We start from the raw sequence: 22,995 nt of genomic DNA on the forward strand, positions 1-22,995 counted from the left end.
TTAGAATCATACACTGAAGCAGAATTAAGATATCTGTGCCCGAAAATAACCAAAGAAGTGAGTAAGGTGCACCAGAGGTTAGCAAATTTGGCAGACAAATACGGCATAGACTTAGACAATACTAAACATCTGAAGAGGAGTATTAGGTTAGACTTCGAACCTAAAGATTTTGATCATATGAGGTCTACTGGGATGAAGGCACACCTTAAGGAGATACTACAGAGTGCTCAAGTTTGGGGAGCTTTAGAGAAGTGGGAAGGCAGGTGGGCGAAGAAGAGAGATAAGAGGAAAAGTGACTGCCTGGAACAGCAGCAGGCGAAGGCTGCGCCAGACACGGGAACAATAAAGATGTTACCGATGAGAGAGACAACTGGAGGGGTTCTAGTTCATGTCCCGATGTCTAGGGGTGACATTTTGTCATTCACAAATGATTACCCAGGCTGAGGGAAAAGCCAATAGAGTTGTATCAGCAAACGGATATGTTTGTGAAGCTTGCAAAGTGTCTCTGGGAAGACTTGAATACACTGTTTGAGATTATAGTTCCAACTGATTTGTGGCTTGAGTGCAAGAGGAGTGTGGATTGGCCGACAGCGGAACCGCCAAGGGACAGGACTACGGGAGCACCGTCTCCTGAAGTGATGAAGCACTATTATAAGGTGATTGAATTCTTGAAGCAGAAAGTGTTGCCCAAAGTTACTGATTGGCAGAAAATTGATCGAACGGCACAAGAAGGCAAAGAGTCGATACATGCTTACTATGAGAGATTGTTAAAGGCATTCAAACACTACAGTGGCACCGAGGTCATAGAACCGAAATACATGAATCACCTTGTGTTCAGATTTGTTGAAGGATTAAGACAAGAGATTAGCCAGATGATTAAGAATCATTTGATCTGTTGGCAAGCGAAACCGATTGATGAGGTGCTGCAGTACGCAAAATACTGTAGTAATGAGATTGAGTTGAAGCAAAGAAAGCTAAAGGAGAAGGTGATGGTGATGCAAATCAAGGTAGCTCAGGCAGGGATGCAGGGAAATGGAGTACAGCAGATGGTACAGCAGCAACCTCAAGGGAACGGAATGTTCCAGCCGCAAACAAGAGGCAGAGGTCGGGGAGGTTTTGTGAACCGAGGTCCAGATTTGAATACTGTTGTGGTTCAAAATGACACGCAAGGGATGAAAAAGATGTCACCATGCCATGCGTGCGGGGGCGTGGGACACTGGAAGCGGGAATGTCCAATGATGGTGCAGGATAGTGTTGTTCAACAAAGCAATGATGTCAGTGCATTTCAAAATGTGAGGGGTCCAAGAATGAGGGGTTCAAACCCGAACTTCCAGCCTATGCAACAAATGCATGATTCCACGTGTTCATCCAGCGCAGGTGCAGCAAATACAACAGCAGATTCCTGTGGTACCTAGACAGCAAATGCAGTTGCCTTTAGCTCCGATGGGACAGCAACAGGTGATGCTTCCTCGACAGGTCACAGGTCAAACAATGAGTCAAAATAATGCAGTACAACAGTTCCCATTGCGTGGTGAGAATGGAATAAACTATGAATGGTCGGATGACTGTTCGGATAGTGAGGAGTGTAGGCTTGCAGCGTCCCTAGAAGTAGATCAGAGGGGACCTTACGTGCAGGGAAAGGTGATGGGTCACTAAGTTTCATTCCTGGTTGATACATGAGCTACGCGCTCTACAGTCAGAAGTACCGAAATTGCCACTTTCAGGGCGTACTATAAAGGTGGTAGGAGTGGCAAATCAGCTCCTGACTAATCCAATTACAGATCCGGTCCAAGTCGAGATTGGTACCTTTCAGGGATTACATAGGTTTGTAGTCTGTGATTCAAGTCCTGTGTCCCTATTGGGGAGAGACTTGCTGTGGAAGACGAGGTGTTCGATCACCTGCTCCAATGAGGGAATTGAGGTACAGACAAACGGTGATGATGAAGGAGATGATGGGCAGATCTCAGAGCCTGAGACGGAGACCACAGATGAGGAGTACCCTTTGATAAGCTTTTTCCCAATGTTCACAGTGGCCGATTTGCCAACCGAATTACAGGGAACAGTCACAGAGAAGGTGTGGGACTTGACAGGAAAGGAATTGGGACTGATAAAAGGCATAGAACCAGTCAAAGTAGATGTGAAGCCGAATGCCGTGTTTCCCCAGGTACCGCAGTACCACATGGCACAAGATGTCCTTATACAGGTGACTCAGATAATTGCAGACTTTGTGAAGCAAGGGGTCTTAAAAGAAGTGATGAGCAGCCCATGTAATTCGCCAATAATGGGATTGAGAAAGCCTTGTGGGAAAGTTCGAATTGTCCAAGACCTGAGGAAAATTAATGCGATAGTGGTAAAATGTTGCCCTATAGTGCCAAATCCAGCCGTGATCATGTTTCAGGTTCCATGTGATGCAGAGTGGTTCACAGTCGTGGACTTGTCTCAAGCGTTCTTTTCTGTGCCTCTTCACGAGGATAGCCAATTTCTCTTCAGTTTCAAATTCTTGGACAAGGTTTACAGTTGGTGTCGAATTCCTCAAGGGTTTTCAGAATCGCCTTCCATCTTCAATCAGATATTGAAGGAGGACTTGGAATCATTGGAACTGCCTTTTAATTCAACTCTAGTACTGTACATTGATGAATTGTTGATTGCGTCCAAAACGAAAGATGACTGCAGGTATGATACTACTGCCTTACTGAATCATTTGGGAAAGAACGGACATAAAGTGTCCCCAAAGAAGCTGCAGGACTGTCAGAAAGAAGTGAAGTACTTAGGCCATCTAATTGAGAAAGGGTCGAGGAGAATTTCTAAAGAGACAGTGACAGCCATATTGCAGATGAATCCCCCGGCATCCAAAAGAGACGTGAGGATGTTTTTGGGAATGGTGGGCTACTGTCTCCAGTGGATTCCCAACTTCTCGATTATCTCTAAGCCTTTGGTGAGGCTGACTATCAAGGAGGTTAAGGATGGCCCTGGTACCCTAACTATGCCTGAGAAAGAGATGAGAGCATTCATTGAACTGAGAGAGTGCATGTGCAGGGCTCCAGCTTTAGGTATGCCTGACTACACAAAGCCTTTTGTACTGTTTTGTCATGAACGTGATGCTTGTTCTTTGTCTGTCCTGACACAGGTCCATGGAGGTGCAAACCGTCCGGTAGCATATTTTTCAGCTACTTTGGACCCAGTTGCAGCTGCCTTACCGGGTTGTCTGCATGCAGTTGCAGCAGTTGGTCCAAGCCTTACTCAATGTGAAGGTATAGTGATGGGACATCCCTTAACAGTAATGGTCCCACACTCAGTCTAAATACTACTCACCCGAACCAAGACGCAGCACATGACAAATGCCCGTCTGACCAAATACAAAACTATTATATTGGGGTCACCTAATGTATCACTGAAACGCTGTACTGTGTTAAACCCGGCAACTTTGCTTCCCAATGAGAATACAGATGTTGATGATGCTGAGGAAGTAGAACATGATTGTCTTGAGGTAACAGAACTGTGCACCAAACCAAGACCTGACATTAAAGATACTCAATTGAAGGAGAATGATTACATTATCTTCGTTGATGGTTCATGCCTGAGAGACTCAGTAGGAGTACTGAGAGCCGGATACGCTGTGTGTACAATCACCGGTATCCTGGAAGCATCTTGGCTCGAGAGAGTGTATTCTGCTCAAGTGGCTGAATTGGTTGCTCTTACTAGAGCATGCCATGCCGCTGACAAACTAAAAGTGACTATCTATACTGACAGCAGATACGGATTTGGAATTGTCCATAATTTTGGCCAGCTATGGTCACAGAGGGGTTTCATGACCTCTTCTGGTTCTCCAGTGAAAAATGGTAAAAGAATTAAGGAGTTGTTGCACGCGATTCAGTTTCCTCTTGAAATTGCCGTGGTGAAAAGCAGCGTTCATATGAAATCACAAGACTTTGTGTCAATGGGAAACAGATATGCAGATCAAGTCGCAAGGTTTTGTGCATTGAACTGTATATCGTTCAAGGATCAGTGGGAATTGTTACCTGAAACTGAAAATGAAGCATGCACAGGTTATGCATTGAGGGTGGTTGACACCAGAGAAGAGAAACGTTCTTGGCTTAAAATGCAATGTGTACAACAACCTGATGATTTGTGGGTTTCAGATGAGGGGAAAATGGTTTTGCCAAACAGTCTTTTGTCACAGTTTGCAAGGTTTTACCATAGGCAAGCACATATTAGGAGAGACGCCATGATCAGGTTGTTCAAAATCGATTGGTTCAATCCAAAATTCAGACAAGCCGCAGAAGTAATCTGTCACAGGTGCATCATCTGTCAGCAGATGAATGCGGGGAAAGGGACCGTGGTGAATTTGAGCCACATGGGGAGAGCTGGAGGTCCATTTAGCAGGATGCAGATGGATTTTATTGAGATGCCTGGGTGTGGAGGTCTGAGGTACGTGTTTGCTGATTGTGTGCATCTTTAGTCACTGGATTGAAGCTTACCCTACACGTAGGAATGACAGTCTCACAGTAGCGAAGTTGCTGCTTAGGGAGTTGATACCACGTTTCGGGTTCCCGATCTCTTTAGAATCAGATAGAGGAAGTCACTTCAACAATGAGGTGGTTAAGCTCTTATGTGCCGCACTGAACATTGAACAGAAGTTGCATTGTAGCTACCGTCCTAAAGCCTCAGGACTAGTGGAGCAGATGAATGGTACCTTGAAGTCGAGAATGGCAAAAATGTGCGCAGCTACCAATTTGAAATGGCCAGATGCATTGCCCTTAGTGCTAATGTCAATGAGAAATACACCTAACAAGAAAACAGGACTGTCTCCTCATGAAATTCTCATGGGCCGAGCTATGAGATTGCCCGCAGTGCCTGCAAATGCTTTTGTGATTATCACGGAGGATATGGTGTTGGACTACTGCAAGGGTCTGGCTGACGTGGTCCGCTCTTTCTCTCACCAGGTGGAAGCAACCACACTGCCATCGATAAATGATCCAGGCCACAATCTGAAAGCCGGTGACTGGGTTGTTGTCAAGAAACACGTCAGGAAGTCGTGTTTGGAGCCACGTTGGAAGGGGCCATATCAAGTGATACTGACAACCACTACTGCTGTGAAATGTGTGGGAATTCCAAACTGGATCCATGCCAGTCACACAAGGAAGGTGAAGCCCAACTGATGAGGAAATTGAGTTGTCGAAATTAACTGCTACAGAGAAGGAAGTCTCACGGGCGGAGAGTAGTCAAAGAGGAACTGAGACTGAAGGGGAGCCCGCTGAGGACGGCTTGGTCACTCAAACAGCAAACAATTTCCAGAAGGGTGACAGTGAGCCTATCTCAACTGAGGCACCAGGAGGACCGACCCAAAGAGAGGTTCTCCCAGAAGCAGACTGATACGGGTTTGAAGTTGAACCCCTGACCGACCCGGAAGGCGAAGGAGATGAAACGGAGGGAAGTCATAGTGTTCAGACTCCTGCTGAGACACTTGCAGATCCATCAAGAGAAAACACCATAGCACAAGAGGAGGGCATTGAACAGCAATCTGAAAAGCCAAACAGTAAAAGGACACTGAGAGGAGGTAAGTGGCCAGAGTCGCAAGCTGCAAAGGAGAAAGTGGTCATTAATGAAACAATAGAGGAAGAGGTCGATACCACAAGGAAAGAAGATCTGAGTGAAGGAGAATTGCAGGGGGACCGCAAGTTGAAAAGAAAGAGAATTGCAAACAGAAGATACGCACGTCCTGAATAGGCTTATGCAACGTCAGCCGAGTGGCAATAAGAGTTCTTGGGATTCTGTTTTGATCGTGAAGTTCCAGGTCAATAGTATGGTACTTGAAGTTGGCTACAAATAAAAGAGACTGAGTTAAGCTGAAATTGAATAAAGGGAAAACCTGAGAGAAGAGACTGATAAATTACTGGATGTGACATTTTTAACCTGAATTGACTTCGAGAACCGATTGTGACAAGCTGCTAACTGGATTGACAAAAGACCCTGGACTGAATGAGAGAGCTGTAAATACTTGCTGAAGAAAGACTTTTGCATTAGCTTTGTGGAAGAGTTATTAACCATCCTCCTATTAGTTGATTACGGTTGTGGTACTTTACTTTCTGATTCTTTACAGATCATGCCTAGGTCAGGAGAGGACGTTGAGGGGAATAAGCGCTGTAAATATCTGGGTATTGCTTTGGGTGTTATGTGTGTGATATTCCTTATAGCTCTGTTTGTGGAGATGCGTTTGGTGGATGAGAGTGAAGCTAACAATGCCACAGTTTCTGAGACTGCTACACTAACACCGTGGGATAAGTTTGAGCAAGATACAAAGTACTAATACAAAAGGGGAGCTATGGATGCGAAGGCTTGTTACGTGTGTACACAAATTCCTCTTTCAGTCCAAGAGGGAGTTACATATCACAGCTTGCCATTAATATACGGGATTAGTTGTAGCTTGCTACTAACGCGTTTTTATAATGAAAAGGAAGTGCAATATTTTTATTCAAACTATGATTTGGTGTTCTCTTATGTGCCTATCATAGAAGATTTGAATAGTGTAGCTAAGTATTATGCTATAAAGCTGATTAAGGGATTCTTTGAGCCTAGAACGACAATTAGTGCTTCATATGCGCACCGCAATAATTTGACATGCTTGCTTACATCTGTAGAAAATTGCTGTTTAGATCACACTGAAGATAGAAGGAGGGTTCTAAAGGGGAAATTAGAAAAAGGCTTGCAGCAACGACCATTCCTTAGTAATAGTAATAATGGGATCAGGGAACAAGGAAAGCTAGCTTTAGATGCAAAACATGTAGGTAGGCTTTGCATAACGCGGCCAAAGTCATATTATGATAATGTGTTTGTGGGAACGAGTGAGTGTAAGCATGTGTTTTTGTTTCAGAATAAATGGACTTTCATGCTAAATGGAATGGATCAAGCGATCCCAGGGGTCTATTATATTTGTGGACTTAGTGCTTTTTACCGTCTTCCAAAGGGATGGTATGGGACATGTTATTTGGGAATAGTTTTTCCAAAGATCTATCAACTAGATGATTTAAAGAAATTTCCGAAAGTGACAGAACTACTTGGTGCTAGACAAAAGAGAGAAACTGCTGCTGGTGTAGTAGGAGACATATTTGGAGCAATAATTCCTTCAGTGGGAGTTGTTTTGAACTCCATAAAGATTCGAAAGTTTTCTACTATTGTGGATAACATGCTGACAAACTTCACAGGGGCTATACTCCTGATGGATACTGAACTTGCTGCGGAGAGGGCTATGACTCTTCAGAATAGGCTTGCTTTAGACATTCTTTTAGCGAAAAGTGGCGGAGTCTGTAAGATGCTTAATGAGCGCCACTGTTGTGCCTATATACCGGATAATAGTAATGAGATTAGAAGTATGCTTACTAACCTAACAAGAGATAGTGCAGATTTGAAGGAACTGAAAGAACCAGGAGTCTGGGAAAAGGTTGGAGAGGGATTTGAGCGTGTGGGAAGTTGGTTTAGTGGTCTTTGGCATGGGTTCTTGGAAAAATTAATACATGGAATAGTAATTGTTTTGGCTTGTTTATTCAGACTATGGTTATTGAGCAAAATCTGCGAAAGAAGTAAGGTAAAATGGGCAAAATATAAAGCGAGGAGGGAGGAAAAGAAAAAGAAGAAAATGTTCCGAGCAAAATACGAAAAGGCGAAGCAAAAGGAAGAAATTGAAATTAAGGAATTGAAAAGGTAAAGGATTGTTAAGGAATGGATCTGTGTGATGACAAGTGTCATCAGAGTGGGGGTTGTTGGAGTGTAGCTATTATAATCAAAATTAACATGAAATGTTTGCAAATTAATGCCTAATGATGCCGCATAGAAACTGTATTGCTGTGCTTTACTAAACGCGTGTTTGAAATGTGCCCACGGGGAGTGGCCATCAATATATACGATGATAAATGAAATTGACTAATGATGAATTATTAATGTACTAATGTATGATTTTGTACTGGCATTAAGAGTTATATGTTAAGATGTCGTTAGAAATTAATAACTAGGCCTTAGTTAGTATGAATCGGGCCTAGCTACCCGGTTTCATATTAAATTTGTTTTTCTAACGTGCAATGTGCTGACTTGCTGAAGGACATGTAGCTGTATTTTTCCAGAAGCTAGAAGATGTGTGTAACCGTAGTAAATTCTTTCTCATGAGACTCGACTTGCTCAAGGAGACATTCTTGCTGAATGCAACAGTGTAAACTTCCAACACGTACAAGGTCGCCTGAATTGGTAAAGACAATGGAACTACTGACTGAGCCTGAGAGAATAAGAATTTGTACCTGACATTCTACCTGTTGGAGACGTCAATGACAAGAGCCAATAAACTACGTGAAAACTGTTCTAGAGTGACAATTCTAATGAGGTGATTACCTGATTATTGGATGGAGATAATGATGCACCAAATTTTGCCCAATTGGAAATTAGGGGACTGTACAATAATGGTATTATATAAGCCTGTGACGCGAGGGGAAATCAGCCATTACGTGCCTTTGCTATTACCTAGACACTTCGCCACTCTGTCTTAAAGACTTTGCTGTTTAATTCTTCAAACCATCCTTATATTTGTCCTGCCTGATTCATACTTTTCCTCCTTATGAGGGAAGTGTCCCGTATTGCCCGTCTTGCCGAACTTTGCTGTGTCTCCTGACTGATGGCGAATCAACTGATGTGCTGAGAACGAAGACTGACTCTGTATGCTGACCCATTACGGAGGGTAACTATATGATAATGAAATTGTAATTGTCTGTTTGCCTTTCCTTTCTAGGTACCAACTGCTACCTTTTGATAGAGACCATAGCTAGATATTTTCTAAATTTGTGTTGCTAAATTGTTCTGCATGAAGCCCAACATGCCAATGCTAATTCGAGATTAGTTAAGGAGTTCACTAAAACGGACGCAAATAGACAAATGACTGAATCAATGTTTTGTTGAATAATGCGCTAATGATACTCTGTTAAAGTTAATCCATGTTGACGTCGTGATTTGTTCTAATGTTTATGATCTTTGCCTTGATGAAGTCTTATTCTAGTTGCCATATTGTGACATTGCTGATGTGTTTACTGGTTTTGAGACTAATAAACTTGCTAGTAGAGTGTAATCAATAGGGAATAAAATAACGTAAATCTTACTAATTTTTCTGTGGTTCTTCATGGTTGAACGGTCATGGTGTGATCAAACTTTATTAATGCATTTATCTAGATTGGTTTACTTTGACATATTGGTTAAGGAGAAAATTATTGACCTGGTGATTTATATGCTGATTAGTTGTCTCGTCCTAAGGTGTCTTCAATCAGGGTCAAAAGATTAATTAGCCTAAAACGAGTCCCAGACAAAGTAAATTATCTAAGACGGGACGCGTTATCAGTGCCAGCAGTCCGACTGTGGCACAACCACCACTGTCATAATGTGGCAGTCTGACCTCTGTCAAAGCGGTCGGACCACTCCTTTGGCGGTGGTCAGACCACGACGGGTCGTAATGAGGCCCAAAGTGTGTGACATCTTTAAATGTAAGGACATGTTTAATGTTAAAATGTTACGTGTCCTAAGTTTAAAAACCTTGCACCCTGCCTACGGGCAGTAAAGCCTGCTTAAGCATGGCACATTTACATTTAAAATGGAGATTTAGGCCTATTAAGAGGTGGTATTTAGCCAGGTCAAATCTGCAGTTTTAAAACTGCACACCTAGGCTACAACAGTAGGCCTGGAGATGTGCTTTATTTACAGTGTTACTGCAGTGGAAGGCACGAATGCTGCAGCATACCGTTAGAATGTATTTACAGGCCAAGGGTACACTTTGTACAATTTATTAGAGACTTATAGGCAATTTAAATAAACCAATCAGATGTATATCAATGTTACTGTGTTGAAAGGAGAACAAGAACTTTACTACTGGTTAACAGGAGTAAACTGTGCAGAGTTCTATGGCCAACAAAAACTGGGTTGATCAAAAAGGCAAAAGAAATCCATGGTGACCCTGTTCAAAAGGCACATTCCCTTCATAAGGGAAATGCCATGTTTCCGTCGGCAGAAACTACAATGTCTATAACAGTGGAAACCTTTGACTGACAACCCAAATTACACTGTACCTCAGATCATCCACCTTAATTAAGGCAAGCGTTCAGACGTACATTTTTTTATGTTCTGGTCCACCAGGGAAAGCCTGGTTGACCTAAACAGGAAACCAAAGAAATATCCATGAGGCCCTTAGAGTAAACTACCAGTGTGCCAGGGATATTTCTTTATTGTTTTTCCAATAACAAACTTCTACTTTGGGGGCTTGTTTAGAAAAACAAAACATTTTGATGAGCAGAGCATTAAACATGGCACCTGCTTAGCAAAGCCCCAAGTGCCTTCAGAGGAGCTGCCTGGCATAGATCTCTAGGAATGGTGTTCAGTCCTCTGTAGGTCAGTAGAGTACATCCCTCTCCTGCCCTGGTGGACCAATGCACAGGTTGCCACATTCTAAATATGGCCCTTAGCCATCACAACGCGTAGCTATGACTTCCTGCTACCAGGTACACTCACTCCTTGAAGCCAGCCTGCAGCTTGGCCTAGACAGATTCAAGTTGCTACCCAGTCAAGTTTCGGTTGGGTTGGGGAAAAATGTTTTGGTGGGGGTCCTCTAACATAGTAATTCTTATCCACCTTGAAAGGATGAAAGGCTGAGGAGATCTGCCAGGATTTAAACCTGGGCTTTATAGGTTGCACACAAATATCTAAACTAGGACATTAACCTGGACAAGAATGGCCACAGCACACCGATAGTATAGTCCAATAGTGTGGCAGGGATGAGTGACCCTTATCTTATGTTGCTATGAAGCAAAGTTGAAAGGAGTCTCAAGTCCTGTTTGTAGAGGGTGTCTTTTATTTGTAGATACTGGAAATCATTGTGTCATCAGCGTGATACAGCCAACACGTGTTTCGTCACACCAGTGACTTTATCAAGGCTGCAAAAATGATAATTAAAACAAGAGTTTCGGCATATAGAAGTATATGGGCACAAAAATGTGTTTGTAGGAGAGCACGTGAAGGAGACTCCAAAAATGGTAATAATGACCAGTGAGCTCTGTGTAAGGCAAAGTGGGTATTAAAATGAAAGGTGGATAGGTGAGAGGTTAGAAAATCTGGAAAACATAATAAGTGATTAGGGCCCGAAGTGCAAGATTTGAGAAGAAGTGTAAATCACTGTGTTGTGTAATCTAGAAATAATGTGTTCAAAGGTATATGGACAGAATATAAGGTGGATAGAAACCATTATGTTACTGGAATAAGTGAGAAACGAGTGTAAGGTAAAGGGAAAGACTGAGACAAAGAGATCAGATAAGTAGAAGAGTAAAGATATAGTAATGGGGTTGAAAAATCAAACGGAAGGACCACGTGAGTGGCTCATACCTGGGCCAGCCGGCCAGGAAGGTGCGTGACAAAGGTAAGTAATGGGGGAGCCGCGTGATCGGTTGAATGGGCTCAGGGACGTAAGTGGTGACTGAGAAAGGAGAAAACGGTAATCAGGTGAGCAAGAGTAGAGTAGAGAAAAAGCAAAAACTAAAAATTAGAAACAAAGAGAAAGAAAAAAAGGAGGAACAGAAAGTCTGGGGAAAAGGTATATAAATAGTACGACATTAACCTATTATCCTGAACAAATTCACTCACAAATATGGGCTGGATCTACTAAAAACTTTGTTGCAACAATTAGTGGCAAACTGAACACCAAACGTTTGTGGCTATTAACTTATTTTGTGAACCAGCCTAACTAATAATAAGTCGCTTCGCAAAACAAGTAATCTGATATGGAAAGGACGCCCTGAACATCCGCCTTCCAAATTTCGATTTGGTATCTATTTCTAAAGCCATTCAGGGATTCATGAAAACCATATTTAAAATACAGGGCACCGAGGCGCAGGGTAGGAGGCAATAGCGTTATTTATTTGGACACTATTGATGTACTCTGCAGGAGTAGCGCCAACATTTTGGCGCTACTCCTGCAGAGTACATAACGGCCCATTATAAATAATGGTATACTCCCTTTTACCCCCTGCTCTGAGCAAGCGTTAAAAGTTCTGAAAAAAGGGCGCACTTTTTTGTGCCATTTCTTCGGCCCTCCCTAACAGGGGAACTAGGGGCTCTTAAATCTGCCTATTTGACCTTTTGCACTCAGAAACAAGTGGAACACAAACAAGAAGCGCTATGTATGATTGTTTCTTGTTTAACCATGAAACTGGCCCAGCTGCAAATATGATCAGCACACTGCAAATATACAATGTACACTGCAATGGCTTTACTCCTATTATCCCAAAACAAACTCTTCTTCCTTCTATGTCATGTTCCTACCCCAATCACCCCCTCTACCTTTGTTCCCATGTATGTATGAATGAACTCTGAAATGTCCTGCTGCAGAAAATGACTGACTTCATCATTGTTTATTGAAGTGGAGGAGGAAAGCATAGAGCTTCTCCCTTAGGACAGTGTGCACACACTCTAGCATTGCTAATTGGAGAATTAACTATCCCTGCACTCCCTGTCCAGAATTACCACAAAATGGGCCAAAGTGGCTTTTGGAAAGGAGATGACCTTCTGAGTCTTAAATCGCAGAGTCACTAATAAGACCTTGTCATCTTCAATTTATTATGAGCCATGAATCATGTGTTTTCAGCTGAGGTGCAGGGCCCTGAATGGAGGCAGGCCCAGGGCAATTAGCCCTAGCTGCACAACCCCCTTGTGTTGGTACTGCCCGGTGCCAGTACTTCTCTGACACTTTCTCATTTAGAGTTTGACAGCTGGGACGGCCCATGAAAATGTGGCAGATATCTTGTTCAATGTACTAAAAGTAACATAGGTTATAAGACATCCACCACATTTGTTAGAGAGTATCCTGTCCAACAAACTCTAAATAAGGCCCAGTTATTCTCAGTCTAGAACGATTAGCAGAGCAAATATCCACCAACAAGGTGAATTGAGTGTGTTCTCCATCCTGGGAGTGGCCACTTGGTTCTTTCTATTGAATCTCACCGGAGACTACATTCACTCTGATATCATCTGCACCACGGGGTGAAAGTTATCACAGTCAGTTAGCTAAAGTGCCCTTTAGGCTGGTTAGTCCCTAGGAACTGGCTATCTCAATATGTCATATTCTTCAGAAGTGGATGTCCAGCACTGTTACAGGAACGAAAAATACACAACACAATTTCAGGATAACCCCAACTATGCAAACGATTCCCATTTAACGTCAATATTTCTAGGTGTACCATGTGTGGGTACCCTGAAGATCTGCCATGGATGCAATTTCTGATTTTCCCACATAGTAGTCCCAAGCACTTTCATCACTCAAAGACCTGCTTTGTTTGTTATAGGAACAAGTATTTTAATTATTTATCTGGCTTTTTAATTCTTGGTTATTTGTCTTCATTAAATGTAAGTCTACTGAACTTATTGCATTGGACAATGCTTACCGCATTTCTTAATTGTTTACAGTGTGTTGTCCAACTGTGACACCGTCATTGCTCCTGAAGGGAAGAGTCTACCAGACAAAAGTGAGGTTTTTGGGAGCCTAAGGTTATCTAATATGCACAGAGAAAGGAATTTGCAATTTGAATCGAGGCAATCAACATTTAGGCATTTTTGGAGCATAAAGTACAGTTATGACAATGAAAAGTATACTAGTATTGTGTTTTTCTCTCCCCAATGGCAGTGGTAGGTAATGGAGGTGACCCTGAAAATGCAGTTACACCCACAAAAATGTAATCCTGTAGCTATCACGAACATTTGTATTTTCTGCTCTGGAAATGCACACAAAAGAACTCTTGTTAAAGGCAGGAGTACGTGCTTTATATCGTTATTTTACTCACATCTGATATTTGGTGGAGAGTAAGGCTGGGAAAATTAAAAATACACATTTCCACATGTTATACTGATAAATCCTTTTGAACCGTCAAACTGTACATCTCCAAATGTGGATTAAACTTGTGTAAATTGTTTTCCGCCTTTGTGAATGGAGGCCCTTGGTGCTTGCCTGATTCAGGAGACAGTTATGGTTTGGTGACCATCCATACCCCTAATTCCTAACCGTCCACCCACAGAGCATCTTCTCTGCAACAGAAACTGTGCTCCTTAACACTGAATTGTCCTTACACTGTGGCCCCAAACACGATTTGGCCTGATATGAAATTCTGATATGTGCAGTTACTCCGGTTAAAACACATATAAAGAAGTTCTAAGTTTTGCGGGCATTGAAACACCCCTACAATTTTTCTCGAGTAAATTTCAACTAGTTAAACTTGCTGAAACTTATCAGGGAAAAAGTCCCTGTAAGTATCAATATCTGCAATTTGGTGTAGTATGGGCTGAATTCCGCATGGTAAACTCTATTTTCAAATAGAAAACTCAGGTTACCAACAGTGTCCGTGTATACAGGGTGCGCTAAAAAACCCTTACCCAACCACCAGATTCCTTATCTGGGCCTGTAATTCGAGATGACTAAACCAATTCGCGAATTGAGTCAGTAGATTGTCACCGATAGACACCGATTTGCGTTTTAAAATCAAAACCATGTAGAACAGAGCATATTGCCTTTTGGACAGCAAAGGCCTTGTTACTGATATATTCCAACCCAAACAGCACGTGATAAAAATGCCACCCTATTAACACCACAACAAAAGACAGAAAACATAAACTGCAATTGAACGGGTCTGTAGGCCGCAGTCTGCTTGCAGAGAAGAAGCAAACCATACTTCAGATTGGAAGCCACGCTTATAATATATTCCAGATGAACAGGTCAAACAGACTTCAACGGAGTGAAGCGGTATGTGGCAGAGAAATGCGATTTCTTTTCTCAGTAACTACAGATTTGACTATCAAAACGTGCAGGTTGCGGTCTCTTTCTGTTCTCTCCGTGTTTAAAGCCGTGGGGTCCTTCGGAGTGGGACGTGGCATTTCTCTCTCCCCTCCTCCTTTACAACTCTGGCCTGGGGGAGGGATGCTTTAATAGCACAGTAGAAAACAAGCCAGCTTCTGCTCTTCAGCCCCGTCTGCGGAGGAGGGGGGGGGGGGCTGTGTGTGCAGACACTGAGATGCGCCCCTTACGACTGACCTCTGCCCTTTGACATCCGGATGCCAGAGAAGGGGGCATTGCAGAAAGGAGGGAGCGCGGTAAGAAGTATATACTACAAGAACATTGTCAAACATAAAACTAAGTGGTAAAAGACAAGAAGGGGTGGGGCCCGGATATACATAATAATGTGACGTACGCAGACGGTCTAGAGAAGAAACGAAATAGGTCTCAGTGTGAAAATCGCCAAACAGGATCAAGATGTGGGCTTGGGTTTGTTATAGGAAAGTCCTATCGCAGCTTTGAGTGCTTTTAATTCACCATAGTCTCACACGTCGGCTTTAATACATTTTAAATCAAAGAAGCACAATATATTAACAAGTTGTACTCCAAATATAAGGCACGTTCATTATTCTGTCATCTACCTGCGCTTAGCACCGTCCTTAATGAACGCATCTAGGCGCCTTGACGGCGAGTGGACTTCGTGTACCACATACTGTGAAATGTATGTAAAAGAAAGGACACGTGGACACAGTGGGCGTGGGTGGCGTAAAAACATGGCCCCAAGTCACGTGGCTGAGACTTACAAAAGCCCCCTTGTAGTCTGACTGTGAAACCCTATACTCCGAGCATAGCCCACACTCTTTCCACAGGTGGGAGCTCCAGGGTTTATCTGCTGTCGGAAAACTGCCTTTGGGTGACACCAAACGCAATCAATTAAATTAAACGGGACATTGTACGAATTAAAAAAACAGAAAAGTTCTCTCTGTCAAATGATAATCATAACTCCGGAATTAGTGACGCAATTGCTTTCCTTGAAATAAAAAGTTTTCAGTCGGAGTGGCACGGGACAAACCTTTTCCTCATCAAATAAATGGTTGAAGAGACGCTAATATTGTAACTTTAAAAAGTATTGGAACCAGAAAATTGTATAGTGCTTACTACCTCTGACGAAACGAGGAAGTTCTCTGCAGCAAGTCGCATACTACTGCGGAACCCAAGATTAGAATTACATGTTTAGTAGATCAATATATGTGCTTCCTTTTTTCCATTGTGGAATAGTTACGGTAAACTTGTGTTCTCAAATTCTCATGCATTGACGCCATGTGTGCACCTGATCACTTGAACAATCCAGATGAAGTGCTTGATTCCTTCTTCACAGGGCGTTTTGGATATATAAGGTTCGGTTGGATTTAGATACAAATACAAACATCACTCCCACCCATTACCATCTTGACAAGCAACAGTGTTACCTACAAAGCCATCAAAACAAGCACCCCACCTACCCGAATGACAAGCTCACCACCTCCAATGCCACTTGGCCAGGACATAAGGTGACAGGATTTCACCATCCTTCTGCCCAGAATCTGGAAAAATGTCCACATATCAGTACACCCTCACCCCTGCTCCATGTCTTTGAAGGATACTACATCAGGATGAGGTAGCAGACCACTTTCAGAACCAGCTGCTTCCCCAATCACTTGTTTACATTATCTGTGAACATGTACAAAATTCAGCTTCTTATCAGCCAGACTTGCCCTATACAAATAAGAGATATATGTATCAAATTAGAGGATCTCTGGTTTCCTGTTGCTCACAATTTACATAGATATGTAGATTTTCCCAAGAACACACAGTGAGTTTATTCAGGGTAAGCCAGGATTAGAGCTCGTGTTTGCAGGTTACTGACAATACAAGCAAGATTTACTAATGGTTTGCGCAAAGTCACGACGAGCAGCAAAGTTCTTGCAAGGGAATTTACTTTCTAGCACAATGGTATTTTGCACTGAAAAAAGCCCTTTTGTCAGCGCAAACAGAGCTTTGTGCTGCTTTGCACCACCTTGAATCAATGGGTGGGAGGCGTTACTTACACAAATTAGTACAAGCACTCCTAGTTTTGCCACAAAGTTCTTTCAACCAAGATAGTTAGACCTGGCTTTGCCACAAAATAATACCTCCTTGAAGTAGTCGCTGACGAGGAGAAATGTTTTATTCCTTTAAACATTCCCCATATTGAAAGTGTACTACGCTGTACAGCACACATATAATGAGTGGAATGTGTAAGAATTTGTCTATGCATAGGATTTTGTACTGGAAGGGTATGCTTACAGAACTAATCCTTTGCTGAACAGCATTCAGACACAACTGTGTCCCACGGTGCAAAGGTTGTGTGATCTGCCAAAGGGGGACCCACGTTGCTATACTATAACTGGCAAGTTCGTGGAATTGTGAGCAAATTATTAATAAACACTATAGTTGACAATTGACAGTTACAATAAATGCTGTAATTCATTGAAGTCATTCAACCCCACTGTAGCAGTATTACATTCCAAAATCAAATTGGCTTCTCTTCTCATGAGCAAGGAGTTTAAATCCCCACCTCTATGTCCATCCTTGACCACAACCAGCACTGTCAATAGCACATCATTCTCTGAGTGATGATTGGTGTTCTGTGTCCAAAAGAGAACCCTTGAATCGAGTGGGTTCGAAACGCATCAACAATAGGGAGCAGCGGTGAGCGCTGATAAAGAAGATCTGGCCTTCAGGGAGAATTCAAAGCATTGTCTTCTATTGCACATCATTCCTGTTTGAGCTACCACAAAGACATAATTAACGCCTCTGCGCCTTTCTGCTCTTTAAGGAGGAGCCTTAAAATGTTGCAAATGAGTTAGGCTCTGAGTTCTCTCTTTCAAATCGGTGCAGAACCGTGTCAATTTCTGTTTTTCAATTTGTAAATTGTCATATGTTTTTGATGTATGTAATTTGTGTGCAGTGCCACAAAACTTTTTTTATATGAGGTAATTGCTTGCTTTTGTATTTGTTCTTCTGTGGGTGATATATGTTATTCAATTACAATTGTTCTGGATAAATGTCATGTATTAATACTAGAGAGAGGTAATTGGTTTTGCCTTCTCATTGTAAATAATATTTTTTTCCAAGTCAATTACAGTGTTGGCTCTTGTTTCTTTTGTGTAGTTTGATAGGCCTAGCCTCGCTGTTTTATAGGCCATACCCCTTTCTTTATTACAGTAGATTTTAGAAAGTGGGCATTTTCTTGCTCAACCATTCTGTGCCTCTGCCTGTCTCTGTAACACACGCAAAGGGAGCTGAGGTGTACCCTGCATATCCTGATAACCCACCATCAGGCTGATGGGTCTTCCTGAGCTACAGCGGTGGAAAGAGCTGACACCTGCACCTGAATAAGCACATCGACCCCAGAACAACCTGGGAACTGGCGCTGCTCTCCGACTCCATGCCGCCCCCTGAACTGGAGCCATGCTTCCCGCTAAGTGCAACGACCGGGAGCTGCAACACAAGCCCGATGCCGCCACAGCGCCTCCAAAGTCCGGCCACAGCGTGAGTCCGAAGTGCCGTGTCACTGACGTCCGTGACACCCAACTCCAGCACCTTTGGCCCCGTGGTGTGTTCGCAAAACCGCAGTCATCGGCTTGCATCTTGACATGCTGGATTCATTGACTCTGCTGGGTCGCGGGGATCCAACACATCGCCACCAATGCCACATCATCTCTCCTGAACCGGAAGAAACAGATGCCTCACCTCCCCTGCCTAGAAGTAAGGAACTGATGCATCACCTGCCCGGTAGCAGTAAGGAACTGATGCCACACTGGCTCCAGTGATGCCTCACCTCCCTGACTCCGTGCAAAGTCTTTGTTTCCTCGTAGTTTTCCAAGGCACTGTACCTGGGGTCCATGCAACTCTGTGATCGACCAGCACTCCCTTATGATTGGCATCGGACTGTTGGGAACGACTTTGTCAAGCGGCCGTGATAGCTCCAGTTGGAGCTATTGTGTTTCTAAGTGCTTTACTAAGAAAATTGAAAATTCATATCTTTACTTATGAATGTTGGATTTTTGTTGTTTTGGTCTTGTTTTAACTCACATAAATAAATAGATAGTGGCTATGGTTGAGAGAGAGAAAAAATACTTTGCACATTGCCTCGGAGATAAGCCTGACTTCTTGTGCCAAGCTACCAAGAGGGTGAGCAGGGGTTGTCTTAGTTATGTGACTCCCTTACCCTGACTAAAGTGAGGGACCCTACTTGGATAGGGTGCATACTACTGCCAATTTAAGACCCCATTTCTAACACCAAGAGAGAGGGGAGTTGCTGTTTGCCGGACCTTTATGCAAACAGTACTTTTCACCCTTCTGGAGCTCAGGGCCTGGACTGGGAACCCAAAGCAGCACAGGCAATTTTGTCGGACCAGCCCCAGGGTGGTGGTGTGAGGTCTAGTAGGGGGTGGTGTGAGGTCTAGTAGGGGGTAGTGCGAGCTTGCTGCTGCTTTTGTAACTAGGGGCAGATTTTGCAGCAACTCTGCAAAACCGGTCCCCCATCCTTCCAGGAAAACACATGATGCCCGCTACCTGCTGGAGATTGGCGCCCTGGTCCTTGGCCCAATTAGTCCCACGTCAAAATGACGGGATGGATGCAGCAGGTACGCCGAAAAATAAATGGTCAGGTTATGTGAGCTCCAGAGCTTAAGGATGGCCGCTTCGTGGGGTGGAGGACATCAATCAGCAGCCTCGCAGCGGAATGAAAAGGAACAGACAGACAAGACGTAAAGCAGCATCATTCCAGTGACATGTTGAGAGAGAGCTCCTGGGATGCTAAAAGATAGACGGAAGCCAAAACTCTAGTATTGGGGTAGCCATCTTGGTGTCAGCCCACACGAATGTAAAAGAACATTGGTGGCCATCTTCGGGTCAGGCTACCACTTCGGCACTGACAAACGTAATTAATAATATATGTTGCAGTAAAAATAAAAAATGTTTCTGCATAATCTGCACATATTGGATAAAGAAATGCATGTATGACGAATTAGTGTACTTTGAAAATGTTAAATAGTTCCTCATACATTGCAATTTAAAGAGGGAAGGGCACATCCGAACAGGCAGTAGTATGAGGTGATAGAACTTTACTATTCTGGGGCGGAGCCAAAGTCCATTTTATGTATACAATAAAGTATTTACAACAACAGGTGTTGTGGACAACTATTGCTGTCTTTAGCGAGGCCTAAATAGCAGAACACCCACGAAGTGCGCGTTATATATTAATGGGATCGTTTTATAATTGCTTACAAATCACATAACTTAAGGCTCCTATTCTGGGGCTTGTATACGTTACATAGCAAAAGGGAGTGCCAACTAAATTTTGAAGAAACGTATGGCACTCGAAATAGCATATATTCGTTTCTAACGTCTCTAAGGGAAGTTCACACGGCGCTTCCACAGCACATAAAATAACATACAAATCACTCAAAACTATTCAGCAGCGCCAATATATATATATATGCTTCAAGATGTCTACACAGAACTTCAAAAGTCCCTCACAGAGCCTAGAGGCCATTAAGCATTTGAGCAAGCAGTGCTACAAGGGGCTATATACATTGTATGCTCTTCCACTAGCGCCTAGAAGGGCCTCCGTAGCGCCCACAATCCCGCCAACTCACCTTGAAGAGCGCATAGTGCAGGTACTGGTAGGGCTCCCTCCGCTGGAAGTCCTGCAGCGTGTCCCGGCTGGGGTATGCCACCTGGAAGGCGGGCAGGCCCTGCTTGCACTTCCTCAGGCAGACGGCGGTGTGCAGCAAGCGGCGGAAGAGCAGCAGTTCCCGGTGCCATCCCTCCAGGGGCTCGGCGGTCTCCCAGTGCCAGCCCTCCTGGGGGTCGGGGGTGCCTGCCGCCCCCTGCAGGCCGCACTCCCGGCCGCAGGCAGCCTCGCTGTCCCGCAGGAGGCGGTGCAAGCGCAGGCTGTGCTCCAGGAGCCGCACCGTCTCCCTCCAGCTCTCCCCCTCGTAGTGCTCCAGCGCCAGGTTGTAGGTGACCGTCAGGGGCGCTAGGTCCGCCCGGGGGAAGCCCCGAAAGCTGTATTTCTCGTACTGAGCCCGGGTGCAGGGGGCCCCCATTAGGAGCAGGAGCCCCCAGAGCATGGCTAGGCGGACGCTCTGGGGGAGATGCAGCCGAGTGGGGAGGTCCATGGCAGCTCGCTCTGGGGGCAACACCTGCAGGGACCTAGGGTGCCCTGTGCAGCACCCCGGGGCTCCCACTGCACGCCCTAGGGGTCCGCCCAGTGCTGTCTGCCCCCTGGAGCTGGCCCTGAACCCTAGGAGCCCCGGTGCACCTCCTGCGCCCTGCAGTCACTTCCTCTGCTCCCTCCGTCTACGCCCCCGCCCCCGTGCTCCTGCCCTGGTGCCCTCTGCCCCTCCTGTCACGTTTGATGGACCAGCTGCCCCAAACGCCCTGCTGTTTCTGCCCCGGTGCAGGTCTTGCTGTCACTCCTTATGCCCCGGCTACCCTATGCCCCCTGCTCCTCTGCCCCGGTGTAGCAGTACTGCCCCTGCCCCGACCCCTTGCTGCCGCCCCTCTGCTGCGCCTTTCTTGCCCCCTGACGCCCCTCTCTTGCCCCCTGTCTCGTGCACACGCTGCTCCCCTACACGTAGCACCCGGCTCGAGAATTCTGTTCATTGAAAGTCATGAAAAAAGTTTTTGGGGCACATCTGGAATTTTTTTTCCCTTTTCCAAATTTGGTAAGGGTGGGAGGGAGGATGAACAGGGGATTCTGCAGGGTCTTAGTGCTCCGAGAAACTCAAGAAAGTTGGAATGAGACGAGTCCAGCGAGGATGTTTCGTCAATGTGCCACCAAAATACAGCTCTCCGTTCAGAGGTGAGCGAGCCACCAAAATAACACGGAGAGCCGAGCCACAGCAGGGACATCTTAAGGATTTTGGGGACTCTGGCTGAACATATTTTGCCCCCTTCCCCCAGTTCGGAACAGCTTTGAATTTATGATCCAATTTCAGCTCTTCCATGCCCTCTTTTGCCACATCACTGACTGCACAGGCACACACGTCCACATTCTAAATGCATTTACATATAACATTCAGCGACAGTGATTAGTGTTTTCTATATTGTTATACAGCTACAGGTCACTAATATTACTGCAATTAACCTCTGTGACACCCTCCCGTTTCTCACATGTACGATTCTGTTTTAATCTAAAATAAACTTTTAATGGGTACCGCAAGAAACATAAAACAATACACTTCTGTGAAAAATATCTGCAATAGACTCTCATACATCATCCACATTAAAACAAATGAAAGGAAAACAGTATTCAAAACAATCTGTTTAAGAATTATTAAAGGTCATCAGGGCCAGACGTTCTGCAGAACAGAGCTGGCTCTAACAGGACCCCCTGAAGGGCTGAGGCTCTGGGCCAGAGCCCACTTTGCCCATGCCTTTAAACGTCCCTGAGTCGGTACTGGCTCTAAAAGCCTGTGCACAAGCCAAGCCGCAGGAATATTTGCCATGTAAATCATCAAGGAAAATGGTAGAGTCTCATAAGGTATCTTAAAAATCTAAAAAAGTCTATTTCTTTAACACACAGAGAAGCGGTTTACGTTAGTGCATCAGATATCACTGCATTATGAAGTATTTTTGAAAAATGACAGCTTGTAAATATGCACTGTGAAACATTCCTCTCCCCCCATAATGACAATTTTATTTGTAAACTAAGAGAAAAGGATGTTGTCATGCGTGCTGTATATCTGGCATACATTCTTATTATTATACATGAAGGAACATTATAGGCTATTAAATCAAACGCAAGAGGTTTTTGTACAGCACACATCCTTAATTCACATATTTGAAAGTGTGCTCGTGATAATGAACAAAAAGATGCTCAGTGAAATAAAATATTTGCCTAGGGTCACACAATTTGGTCAGACAAGGAAGCTGGGACTGGGCCCAGATTTTTCAGTTTCACACTGTAGAACTCAGCCACTAGATAGGTATCACTTTCTGACATGAAGGTTAATGCTTTGTCCTTAATTCTAGGAGGACGAGATTAGAGAATGGGAGACAGGCAGAATCCACATTTTATTTTTGACAGTTTCACATAGCCTGAACTTTATTTAAAAGCTGAGAGTAGTTGA

General features: G+C 44.0%; 1 protein-coding gene across 1 annotated transcript in view; it reads right to left on the reverse strand.

The window, feature by feature from the left end:
• The window catches only part of P3H4 (prolyl 3-hydroxylase family member 4 (inactive)), a 102,063-nt gene extending 80,841 nt beyond the window's left edge, over nucleotides 1-21,222 (reverse strand). Inside the window, exon 1 of the mRNA XM_069237657.1 lies at nucleotides 20,515-21,222. Coding sequence (XP_069093758.1) covers nucleotides 20,515-21,039 — 525 coding nt within the window. The 5' untranslated portion in view covers nucleotides 21,040-21,222. The remainder of the gene's footprint in view (nucleotides 1-20,514) is intronic.
• Nucleotides 21,223-22,995: the final 1,773 nt, after the last annotated feature.

The sequence above is a fragment of the Pleurodeles waltl genome, chromosome 6 (assembly GCF_031143425.1).
Source record: "Pleurodeles waltl isolate 20211129_DDA chromosome 6, aPleWal1.hap1.20221129, whole genome shotgun sequence".
Taxonomy (NCBI): domain Eukaryota; kingdom Metazoa; phylum Chordata; class Amphibia; order Caudata; family Salamandridae; genus Pleurodeles; species Pleurodeles waltl.